Here is a 12,619-nt window from a genome sequence, read left to right on the forward strand (position 1 = left end):
CTACTGTCAGAGTCTACTGTCAGAGTCTACTGTCAGAGTCTACTGTTTATAAAGGGGTAGTTTATAGATGAACCTTGTCCTGTCTACTGTCAGAGTCTACTGTCAGAGCCTACTGTTTATAAAGGGGTAGTTTATAGATGAACCTTGTCCTGTCTACTGTCAGAGCCTACTGTCAGAGCCTACTGTTTATAAAGGGGTAGTTTATAGATGAACCTTGTCCTGCCTACTGTTTATAAAGGGGTAGTTTATAGATGAACCTTGTCCTGCCTACTGTCAGAGTCTACTGTTTATAAAGGGGTAGTTTATAGATGAACCTTGTCCTGTCTACTGTCAGAGTCTACTGTTTATAAAGGGGTAGTTTATAGATGAACCTTGTCCTGTCTACTGTCAGAGTCTACTGTTTATAAAGGGGTAGTTTATAGATGAACCTTGTCCTGTCTACTGTCAGAGTCTACTGTTTATAAAGGGGTAGTTTATAGATGAACCTTGTCCTGTCTACTGTCAGAGTCTACTGTTTATAAAGGGGTAGTTTATAGATGAACCTTGTCCTGTCTACTGTCAGAGCCTACTGTTTATAAAGGGGTAGTTTATAGATGAACCTTGTCCTGTCTACTGTCAGAGTCTACTGTTTATAAAGGGGTAGTTTATAGATTAACCTTGTCCTGCCTACTGTCAGAGCCTACTGTTTATAAAGGGGTAGTTTATAGATGAACCTTGTCCTGCCTACTGTTTATAAAGGGGTAGTTTATAGATTAACCTTGTCCTGCCTACTGTCAGAGCCTACTGTTTATAAAGGGGTAGTTTATAGATTAACCTTGTCCTGTCTACTGTCAGAGTCTACTGTTTATAAAGGGGTAGTTTATAGATGAACCTTGTCCTGCCTACTGTCAGAGTCTACTGTTTATAAAGGGGTAGTTTATAGATTAACCTTGTCCTGCCTACTGTCAGAGCCTACTGTTTATAAAGGGGTAGTTTATAGATGAACCTTGTCCTGCCTACTGTCAGAGTCTACTGTTTATAAAGGGGTAGTTTATAGATTAACCTTGTCCTGCCTACTGTCAGAGCCTACTGTTTATAAAGGGGTAGTTTATAGATGAACCTTGTCCTGCCTACTGTCAGAGTCTACTGTTTATAAAGGGGTAGTTTATAGATTAACCTTGTCCTGCCTACTGTCAGAGCCTACTGTTTATAAAGGGGTAGTTTATAGATGAACCTTGTCCTGCCTACTGTCAGAGCCTACTGTCAGAGCCTACTGTTTATAAAGGGGTAGTTTATAGATTAACCTTGTCCTGCCTACTGTCAGAGCCTACTGTTTATAAAGGGGTAGTTTATAGATTAACCTTGTCCTGCCTACTGTCAGAGCCTACTGTTTATAAAGGGGTAGTTTATAGATGAACCTTGTCCTGCCTACTGTCAGAGTCTACTGTTTATAAAGGGGTAGTTTATAGATTAACCTTGTCCTGCCTACTGTCAGAGCCTACTGTTTATAAAGGGGTAGTTTATAGATGAACCTTGTCCTGCCTACTGTCAGAGCCTACTGTCAGAGCCTACTGTTTATAAAGGGGTAGTTTATAGATTAACCTTGTCCTGCCTACTGTTTATAAAGGGGTAGTTTATAGATTAACCTTGTCCTGCCTACTGTTTATAAAGGGGTAGTTTATAGATTAACCTTGTCCTGCCTACTGTCAGAGCCTACTGTTTATAAAGGGGTAGTTTATAGATGAACCTTGTCCTGCCTACTGTTTATAAAGGGGTAGTTTATAGATGAACCTTGTCCTGCCTACTGTTTATAAAGGGGTAGTTTATAGATTAACCTTGTCCTGCCTACTGTCAGAGCCTACTGTTTATAAAGGGGTAGTTTATAGATGAACCTTGTCCTGCCTACTGTTTATAAAGGGGTAGTTTATAGATGAACCTTGTCCTGCCTACTGTTTATAAAGGGGTAGTTTATAGATTAACCTTGTCCTGTCTACTGTCAGAGTCTACTGTTTATAAAGGGGTAGTTTATAGATTAACCTTGTCCTGCCTACTGTCAGAGCCTACTGTTTATAAAGGGGTAGTTTATAGATGAACCTTGTCCTGCCTACTGTTTATAAAGGGGTAGTTTATAGATTAACCTTGTCCTGTCTACTGTCAGAGTCTACTGTTTATAAAGGGGTAGTTTATAGATTAACCTTGTCCTGCCTACTGTCAGAGCCTACTGTTTATAAAGGGGTAGTTTATAGATGAACCTTGTCCTGCCTACTGTTTATAAAGGGGTAGTTTATAGATGAACCTTGTCCTGCCTACTGTTTATAAAGGGGTAGTTTATAGATGAACCTTGTCCTGCCTACTGTTTATAAAGGGGTAGTTTATAGATGAACCTTGTCCTGCCTACTGTTTATAAAGGGGTAGTTTATAGATGAACCTTGTCCTGCCTACTGTTTATAAAGGGGTAGTTTATAGATTAACCTTGTCCTGCCTACTGTCAGAGTCTACTGTTTATAAAGGGGTAGTTTATAGATGAACCTTGTCCTGCCTACTGTCAGAGCCTACTGTCAGAGCCTACTGTTTATAAAGGGGTAGTTTATAATGAACCTTGTCCTGCCTACTGTCAGAGCCTATTGTTTATAAAGGGGTAGTTTATAATGAACCTTGTCCTGCCTACTGTCAGAGCCTACTGTCAGAGCCTACTGTTTATAAAGGGGTAGTTTATAGATGAACCTTGTCCTGCCTACTGTCAGAGCCTATTGTTTATAAAGGGGTAGTTTATAGATGAACCTTGTCCTGCCTACTGTCAGAGCCTACTGTTTATAAAGGGGTAGTTTATAATGAACCTTGTCCTGCCTACTGTCAGAGCCTACTGTCAGAGCCTACTGTCAGAGCCTACTGTCAGAGCCTACTGTCAGAGCCTACTGTCAGAGCCTACTGTTTATAAAGGGGTAGTTTATAATGAACCTTGTCCTGCCTACTGTTTATAAAGGGGTAGTTTATAGATGAACCTTGTCCTGCCTACTGTCAGAGCCTACTGTTTATAAAGGGGTAGTTTATAATGAACCTTGTCCTGCCTACTGTCAGAGCCTACTGTCAGAGCCTACTGTCAGAGCCTACTGTCAGAGCCTACTGTCAGAGCCTACTGTTTATAAAGGGGTAGTTTATAATGAACCTTGTCCTGCCTACTGTTTATAAAGGGGTAGTTTATAATGAACCTTGTCCTGCCTACTGTCAGAGTCTACTGTTTATAAAGGGGTAGTTTATAGATGAACCTTGTCCTGCCTACTGTCAGAGTCTACTGTTTATAAAGGGGTAGTTTATAGATGAACCTTGTCCTGCCTACTGTTTATAAAGGGGTAGTTTATAGATGAACCTTGTCCTGCCTACTGTCAGAGCCTATTGTTTATAAAGGGGTAGTTTATAGATGAACCTTGTCCTGCCTACTGTCAGAGTCTACTGTTTATAAAGGGGTAGTTTATAGATGAACCTTGTCCTGCCTACTGTTTATAAAGGGGTAGTTTATAGATGAACCTTGTCCTGCCTACTGTCAGAGTCTACTGTTTATAAAGGGGTAGTTTATAATGAACCTTGTCCTGCCTACTGTCAGAGTCTACTGTTTATAAAGGGGTAGTTTATAGATGAACCTTGTCCTGCCTACTGTTTATAAAGGGGTAGTTTATAGATGAACCTTGTCCTGCCTACTGTCAGAGCCTATTGTTTATAAAGGGGTAGTTTATAGATGAACCTTGTCCTGCCTACTGTCAGAGTCTACTGTTTATAAAGGGGTAGTTTATAGATGAACCTTGTCCTGCCTACTGTCAGAGCCTACTGTCAGAGCCTACTGTTTATAAAGGGGTAGTTTATAGATGAACCTTGTCCTGCCTACTGTCAGAGCCTATTGTTTATAAAGGGGTAGTTTATAGATGAACCTTGTCCTGCTTACTGTCAGAGCCTACTGTTTATAAAGGGGTAGTTTATAGATGAACCTTGTCCTGCCTACTGTTTATAAAGGGGTAGTTTATAGATGAACCTTGTCCTGCCTACTGTTTATAAAGGGGTAGTTTATAGATGAACCTTGTCCTGCCTACTGTTTATAAAGGGGTAGTTTATAGATGAACCTTGTCCTGCCTACTGTTTATAAAGGGGTAGTTTATAGATGAACCTTGTCCTGCCTACTGTTTATAAAGGGGTAGTTTATAGATGAACCTTGTCCTGCCTACTGTCAGAGTCTACTGTTTATAAAGGGGTAGTTTATAGATGAACCTTGTCCTGCCTACTGTTTATAAAGGGGTAGTTTATAGATGAACCTTGTCCTGCCTACTGTTTATAAAGGGGTAGTTTTCGATGAACCTTGTCCTGCCTACTGTCAGAGCCTACTGTTTATAAAGGGGTAGTTTATAGATGAACCTTGTCCTGCTTACTGTCAGAGCCTACTGTTTATAAAGGGGTAGTTTATAGATGAACCTTGTCCTGCCTACTGTCAGAGCCTACTGTCAGAGCCTACTGTCAGAGCCTACTGTCAGAGTCTACTGTCAGAGCCTACTGTCAGAGTCTACTGTCAGAGCCTACTGTCAGAGCCTACTGTCAGAGCCTACTGTCAGAGCCTACTGTCAGAGTCTACTGTCAGAGCCTACTGTCAGAGCCTACTGTCAGAGTCTACTGTCAGAGTCTACTGTCAGAGCCTACTGTCAGAGCCAGTCTACTGTCAGAGTCTACTGTCAGAGTCTACTGTCAGAGCCTACTGTCAGAGTCTACTGTCAGAGTCTACTGTCAGAGTCTACTGTCAGAGCCTACTGTCAGAGCCTACTGTCAGAGTCTTCTGTCAGAGTCTACTGTCAGAGCCTACTGTCAGAGCCTACTGTCAGAGTCTACTGTCAGAGCCTACTGTCAGAGCCTACTGTCAGAGTCTACTGTCAGAGCCTACTGTCAGAGTCTACTGTCAGAGTCTACTGTCAGAGCCTACTGTCAGAGTCTACTGTCAGAGTCTACTGTCAGAGCCTACTGTCAGAGTCTACTGTCAGAGCCTACTGTCAGAGTCTACTGTCAGAGTCTACTGTCAGAGCCTGACATAATGACCAGTTCATTATGTTATTAGTGTGTCGAGGAAAGTACTGTAACTAAAAGCAAGGTCTTTTTTTGTCTGTCAGTTGTGCTAATGTCAGGAGTTACGGCTGTCTGATTCCCTGCTGTGTCGTCACACAGAGTAGATTGGGATGATTTAAAATGAGTCATTTAGACCATCGGCTCCCAACCAAAGGTCAGTGGCTCCGTAGAGAGTGAAACATAGGAAACAACAGTGACTCGCTTGTCAGTAATATCCACAGGTTGAGCTGTCACGATACAAAAGCCTAACACAAATTCTCAACTCTTGACAATACCAATGGACAATTTTATTTCCAATAGGCTATAAAAAAAAAACTATCTCGCGAAAGATCCACTGAGACGTCATTGTTCTCTTGAGTATCCCCAAACGTTAATGATTTAAATATTGTCATGTTTTTCACTTATATTTTTAACTTGAGTTTTATTGTCTATTTATCAATGCAATATCCATGTACTGTATTTCAGTGTCAATGACTGCCATGTGGATATTATTACACATTTTAAAAAACGATTTACACAAACATGACTTTACCTGACCACATTAAACTGCAATAAAGAACGTTGTACCTGTGTGAGATATTATATGTTCAGATAGAATGTACACGTATCTTCACTAAAAGTGAACTGACCACAAAATCCAACAGACCATGTCAACAACTGAAATAGAAACTTTAACATGTCCATGACAATGTTGACTCAATCAATTCAATGACTCAATAGCGAAGCTCAGAACACTATGACAGAAACGGTATACTATCCTTCGTATACATACACACAATACACGACAAATATGCCTTCCAGCTGGCAAGACTATTTGGAGAAAACCTCATCATCTCAAGTAGCCTCAAGGTCATCTCAAGTAGACTCAAGGTCAACCATCTTGGTTTCTTTCAGGACATGGCTTTTCTCCTGACACAGATAACACTTCAGGCGACGTCTCTATCTCCCACAAGCGCTTCCTCTGATTAATAATTGCATTCCTAATTTGAGGAGCACAGAGATATCAAGGAGCAGCACACACTAATTACCTTCAGATAACATTCAGAGGAGCATCCCGTTTGTTGATCATAAAACAGCAGTGTGTTATTTACAAAAGGACCTACGCGGACATTATTAAGCCTTCTTCACACACTGCAATTGTTATTTACAGGGATATGTGTGCACACAGCAGAGGCTGATCATGTCTGTAATTTATCCTTTATTTAACTAGTCAGTTTAAAAACAAATTCTTATTTACAATGACAGCCTACCCCAACAACACTGGGTCAATTGTGCAAGGTCCCAATCATAGCCAGATGTGATATAGCCTGGATTTAAACCAGGGACTGTAGTGTAGCCTCTTGCACTGAGATGCATTGCCTTAGACCGCTGCACCACTCAGGAGCCCAGTTGTATGGTGAGGGAAATCACTGCAATATAATGCTAGCTCTTACAGGTAAGCTAGTTGAGAACAAGTTCTCATTTACAACTGCGACCTGGCCAAGATAAAGCAAAGCAGTGCAACACAAACAACAACACAGAGTTACATGGAATAAACAAACATACAGTCAATAACACAATAGAAAAAAATATCTATATACAGTGTGTGCAAATGGCATGAGGAGGTAGGCAATAAATAGGCCATAGTAGCGAAGTAATTATAATTTAGCAAATTAACACTGGAGTGATAAATGAGCAGATGATGATGTGCAAGTAGAAATACTGGTGAGCAAAAGAGCAGAAACGTAAATAAAAACATGGATGACTGTATTAAATATAGCGTTTTATACTCCCTCACACTTTTACGCTAACAAACTAGGTTTAACAAATGCAAAAAAAAAGCCACAGTTTAATACAACAGAATTGTACATTACAAAAGGAACTACATGGACATTATTACGTGTTCTTCAGCTATTACCTGACAATAAACTAGCCTTTCTTTGTTTTAATCTGTTAAATCTATCTATGCAGGTGGCCTAGTGGTTAGAGCATTGGGCTACTAACTGAAAGGTTGCTATATCAAATCCCTGAGCTGACAAGGTAGAAATCTGTTGTTCTGCCCCTGAACGAGGCAGTTATAACCCACTGTTCCCCAGCAGGCAGTCATTGTAAATAAGAATTTGTTCTTAACTGACTTTCCTAGTTAAATTAAGGTACTTTTTTTTTTAAATAGCCGTCTTTCGGATGGGACATTAAACGGGTGTCCTGACCCTCTGTGTTCTTTTTTTATTTATTTTTTTATTTAACCAGGTAGGCTAGTTGAGAACACCTTTATTTAACCAGGTAGGCTAGTTGAGAACACCTTTATTTAACCAGGTAGGCTAGTTGAGAACACCTTTATTTAACCAGGTAGGCCAGTTGAGAACACCTTTATTTAACCAGGTAGGCTAGTTGAGAACACCTTTATTTAACCAGGTAGGCTAGTTGAGAACACCTTTATTTAACCAGGTAGGCTAGTTGAGAACACCTTTATTTAACCAGGTAGGCTAGTTGAGAACAAGTTCTCATTTACAACTGCGACCTGGCCAAGATAAAGCATAGCAGTGTGAGCAGACAACACAGAGTTACACATGGAGTAAACAATTAACAAGTCAATAACACAGTAGAAAAAAAGGGAGTCTATATACATTGTGTGCAAAAGGCATGAGGTAGGCGAATAATTACAATTTTGCAGATTAACACTGGAGTGATAAATGATCAGATGGTCATGTACAGGTACAGGTAGAGATATTGGTGTGCAAAAGAGCAGAAAAGTAAATAAATAAAAACAGTATGGGGATGAGGTAGGTAAAAATGGGTGGGCTATTTACCGATAGACTATGTACAGCTGCAGCGATCGGTTAGCTGCTCAGATAGCAGATGTTTGAAGTTGGTGAGGGAGATAAAAATCTCCAACTTCAGCGATTTTTGCAATTCGTTCCAGTCACAGGCAGCAGAGAACTGAAACGAAAGGCGGCCAAATGAGGTGTTGGCTTTAGGGATGATCACTGAGATACACCTGCTGGAGCGCGTGCTACGGGTGGGTGTTGCCATCGTGACCAGTGAACTGTGATAAGGCGGAGCTTTACCTAGCATGGACTTGTAGATGACCTTGAGCCAGTGGGTCTGGCGACGAATATGTAGCGAGGGCCAGCCGACTAGAGCATACAGGTTGCAGTGGTGGGTGGTATAAGGTGCTTTAGTGACAAAACGGATGGCACTGTGATAAACTGCATCCAGTTTGGTGAGTAGAGTGTTGGAAGCAATTTTGTAGATGACATCGCCGAAGTCGAGGATCGGTAGGACAGTTTTACTAGGGTAAGTTTGGCGGCGTGAGTGAAGGAGGCTTTGTTGCGGAATAGAAAGCCGACTCTAGATTTGATTTTCGATTGGAGATGTTTGATATGAGTCTGGAAGGAGAGTTTACAGTCTAGCCAGACACCTAGGTACTTATAGATGTCCACATATTCAAGGTCGGAACCATTCAGGGTGGTGATGCTAGTCAGGCGTGCGGGTGCAGGCAGCGAACGGTTGAAAAGCATGCATTTGGTTTTACTAGCGTTTAAGAGCAGTTGGAGGCCACGGAAGGAGTGTTGTATGGCATTGAAGCTCGTTTGGAGGTTAGATAGCACATTGTCCAAGGACAGGCCGGAAGTATATAGAATGGTGTCGTCTGCGTAGAGGTGGATCAGGGAATCGCCCGCAGCAAGAGCAACATTATTGATATATACAGAGGAAAGAGTCGGCCCGAGAATTGAACCCTCTGGCACCCCCATAGAGACTGCCAGAGGACCGGACAGCATGCCCTCCGATTTGACACACTGAACTCTGTCTGCAAAGTAGTTGGTGAACCAGGCAAGGCAAGGCAGTCATCCGAAAACCGAGGCTACTGAGTCTGCCGATAAGAATATGGTGATTGACAGAGTCGAAAGCCTTGGCAAGGTCGATGAAGACGGCTGCACAGTACTGTCTTTTATCGATGGCGGTTATGATATCGTTTAGTACCTTGAGCGTGGCTGAGGTGCACCCGTGGTAGTTAATTAAACTATTACAATTTTAGTAGACGCTCTTATCCAGAGCAATTAGGGTTAAGTGCCTTGCACAAGACCACAGACTGCTTTTTCACCTAATTGGTTTGGTGATTCAAACCAGTGCCCTTTTTGGTTACTGGCCCAACGCTGTTAACGGTTAGACTACCTGCCACCGCTACCTTTATCAAAATGAAACCTGACTATCAAGACATCATTATTAAGGCGGGAAGGGTGTTTTCATTCTCATACTACAGGCTGTGAGTGGTTAAATGAACATGGACAAAAAGCCTTTACCATTTAAAAAAGGGTCCCTGTCCTTGTTCTTACCGGTCTGATGGTCTGGGATTAAATTGCTTAATTTACCAAACAGAAAAGCTCCGCCAGGGCTGCCTTAGCTGTCCCCAGTCTGGCCATCAAAGTATACTTAGATCTTCAGTGAGGTAGAGAAACTCCTGGAAGTACCTACCCAGGGGGCAACCGATGGAAATAATACCCTTGACAAGTTATTCACTCAACAATGTGCAGAGAAATGTGAAGTAAAACTGTTACTGATTGTTTTCCAGAGTTGCAAATAAAAACGTGTAAATCAACAATGACGTGAAAAGTTATGTCTCGTAATGAATCCCTCCTTGAGTCACTAATTTCAGAGTCACAAGTCTGTTGAGGTTAATTAGGTTTGTCTTGACAGCTTTAAGGAAGATGAGTCTCTGTAAAGCAAAGATTTGAACTGATCTACCAAGAAGCTAAACTATACTGAACAAAGATATAAAAGCAACAATTTCAACGATTTTACTGAGTTACAGTTCATATAAGGAAATCAGTCAATTGAAATGAATTAATTAAGCCCTAATCTATGGATTTCACATGACTGGGCAGGTGCTCAGCCATGGTTTGGCCTGGGAGGGCATAGGCCCACCCACTTGGGAGCCAGGCCCTCCCACTGGGGAGCATGGCTCAGCCAATCAGAATGAGTTTTTCCCCACAAAAAGGCTTTATTACAGATAGAAATACTCCTCAGTTTCATCAGATGTCCGGTTGGCTGGTCTCAGACGATCCCGCAGGTGAAGAAGCCGGAGGTCCTGGGCTGACGTGGTTACATGTGGTCTGCGGTTTTGAGGCAGGTTGGACGTACTGCCAAATTCTCTAAACAACATTGGAGGCGGCTTATGGTAGAGAAATGAACATTAAATTCTCTGGCAACAGCTCTGGTGGACATTCCTGCAGTCAGCATGCTAATTGCACACACCCGCAAAACTTGATACATCTGTGGCAGATGTGTTTTGTGAAAAAAATGCACATTTTATTGTCCCCACACAACGTGCACATGTGTAATGATCATAATTTAACCAGCTTCTTGATATGCCACACATGTCAGGTTGATGAATTAGGATAAATGCTCACTAACAGGGATGTAAACCAATTTGTGAACAATATTTGAGAGAAATAAGCTTTTTGTGTGTACAGAACATTTCTGGGATCTTATATTTCAGCTCATGAAACATGGGACCAACACTTTACATGTTGCGTTTATATTTTTGTTCACTATAGTATGATTTCTCCCTCCAGTTCTGTCCTCCACATTGGACCTATTGGACCTCAGCGAGCCCGGAGAGAGAAGGAACAGCAAGCAGGACAAGAATAGCCCCCTGTTGTCACGTGGGGACGGGCCTAAGAACATGCCTCACCGGAAGAAGACAACGGACGAGACCGAGCTGATCCAGGTGGATGTAGAGCAGACTGTCCCCTGTCCCCACACTCCTGAAAGAGTGTCACTTGACTCAGGTACACTGGGGTTGGTAGTAATTTAGGCGGGTTACGTTAGTGTTCTTGGGCACAGGGACTATGGTGGTCTGCTTGAAACATGTTACCCAGATGGTTTACCAGTAGCAGTAGTCTTGGTCCTGATTGGTTAGCTCAGAGCGTCTGCTCTTTCTACCCAGATGGTTTACCAGTAGCAGTAGTCTTGGTCCTGATTGGTTAGCTCAGAGCGTCTGCTCTTTCTACCCAGATGGTTTACCAGTAGCAGTAGTCTTGGTCCTGATTGTTTAGCTCAGAGCGTCTGCTCTTTCTACCCAGATGGTTTACCAGTAGCAGTAGTCTTGGTCCTGATTGTTTAGCTCAGAGCGTCTGCTCTTTCTACCCAGATGGTTTACCAGTAGCAGTAGTCTTGGTCCTGATTGTTTAGCTCAGAGTGTCTGCTCTTTCTACCTAGATGGTTTACCACTGAAACTATTGTCAATTTATAGTGATTCCTCATGTCATGTATATGAGAGATTGACTATAAACTCTCGATTGCGCTTGTCAGGATAATTTTTTGGTTTGCCCGACTATAATGATCTAAACTGGCTGTTGGACCACAACTATGTCCCTCATCATGTTTAGTGGCCATTGTCACTTTCAAGTATGACTAAACAAACAGCTGTGTAGAGGAACACTTAGGTGCGTGTTTAAAGGATGATCTCTTACAGCCAATAGTTATGCAGACTGACTGCCTAATATCTAGAGCATAACTCATTGCCATTTTCATAACATTAAAACCAGGAAAGGTATTAACCTCACGTCCCCAGTCTCCTAAACGCTTAAACAACCTTGCCAAATTGAAAAGTTTCCCTTATGAAGTCCAAAGGAGTTTCCCTTATGAAGTCCAAAGGAGTTTCCCTTATGAAGTCCAAAGGAGTTTCCCTTATGAAGTCCAAAGGAGTTTCCCTTATGAAGTCCAAAGGAGTTTCCCTTATGAAGTCCAAAGGAGTTTCCCTTATGAAGTCCAAAGGAGTTTCCCTTATGAAGTCCAAAGGAGTTTCCCTTATGAAGTCCAAAGGAGTTTCCCTTATGAAGTCCAAAGGAGTTTCCCTTATGAAGTCCAAAGGAGTTTCCCTTATGAAGTCCAAAGGAGTTTCCCTTATGAAGTTCAAAGGAGTTTCCCTTATGAAGTCCAAAGGAGTTTCCCTTATGAAGTCCAAAGGAGTTGACCTTGTTCATGTTCAAGATCATCCGAAGGAGGATCAGGCAGTAGGTAATGAACAGATCATCTTAAAATAGATTAAGATGTAACAGACGATTAGTTTCCCATTAGCAAGTTGAGGAGGTTAAAGCCTTTTACTCTTCAACTGAGTTCTAATAATGCGTAGCAAGTCAGACAATGCTTAGTTTGATTAATTAATGACATCGAGTTTCATAATAACCCTGGATGTCATTTACAAGAAAACGCATGTCCCTGTCATGGATCTGTCCAGTTGGCAATTTTATTTTATTTAGCTTGTACCCTGCTGTTAACTGATTTCTCTGTGATTGCTCTTTTCAGTCAACATTGCCTCTCCTTTGGAGAAATGGGAGGAGCTCAATGTCCACACTGAACGAAACAGCAGCAGAAAGTGGAAATTGGAGAGACGGGGTTCATCGAAAAACTCCTCCAGTGAACTTCTGTGGTAAGTAAGTTGCTGTGTCTTTGCACTATACTCTACACCAGTGGTTCCCAACTCCGGTCATCCAGTAACCCCAAAAATAAATATTTTTGTTATGGCCCCGGACAAGAACAGCTGATTCTACTTGTCAAC

General features: G+C 41.8%; 1 protein-coding gene across 5 annotated transcripts in view; it reads left to right on the plus strand.

The window, feature by feature from the left end:
* LOC118400693 (PEX5-related protein-like) overlaps nucleotides 1–12,619 on the plus strand; it is a 205,350-nt gene that overhangs the window by 121,226 nt on the left and 71,505 nt on the right. For all 5 annotated transcript variants that reach the window (XR_008075767.1, XM_052475362.1, XM_052475364.1 and 2 more), the window contains 2 exons: nucleotides 10,632–10,847; nucleotides 12,367–12,490. Coding sequence is in view for 4 of the 5 variants with exons in the window: in XM_052475362.1 (XP_052331322.1) it covers nucleotides 10,632–10,847; nucleotides 12,367–12,490 (340 nt within the window). In the remaining variant the exon portion in view is untranslated. The remainder of the gene's footprint in view (nucleotides 1–10,631; nucleotides 10,848–12,366; nucleotides 12,491–12,619) is intronic.

Source organism: Oncorhynchus keta, chromosome 22 (assembly GCF_023373465.1).
Source record: "Oncorhynchus keta strain PuntledgeMale-10-30-2019 chromosome 22, Oket_V2, whole genome shotgun sequence".
Lineage (NCBI taxonomy): Eukaryota > Metazoa > Chordata > Actinopteri > Salmoniformes > Salmonidae > Oncorhynchus > Oncorhynchus keta.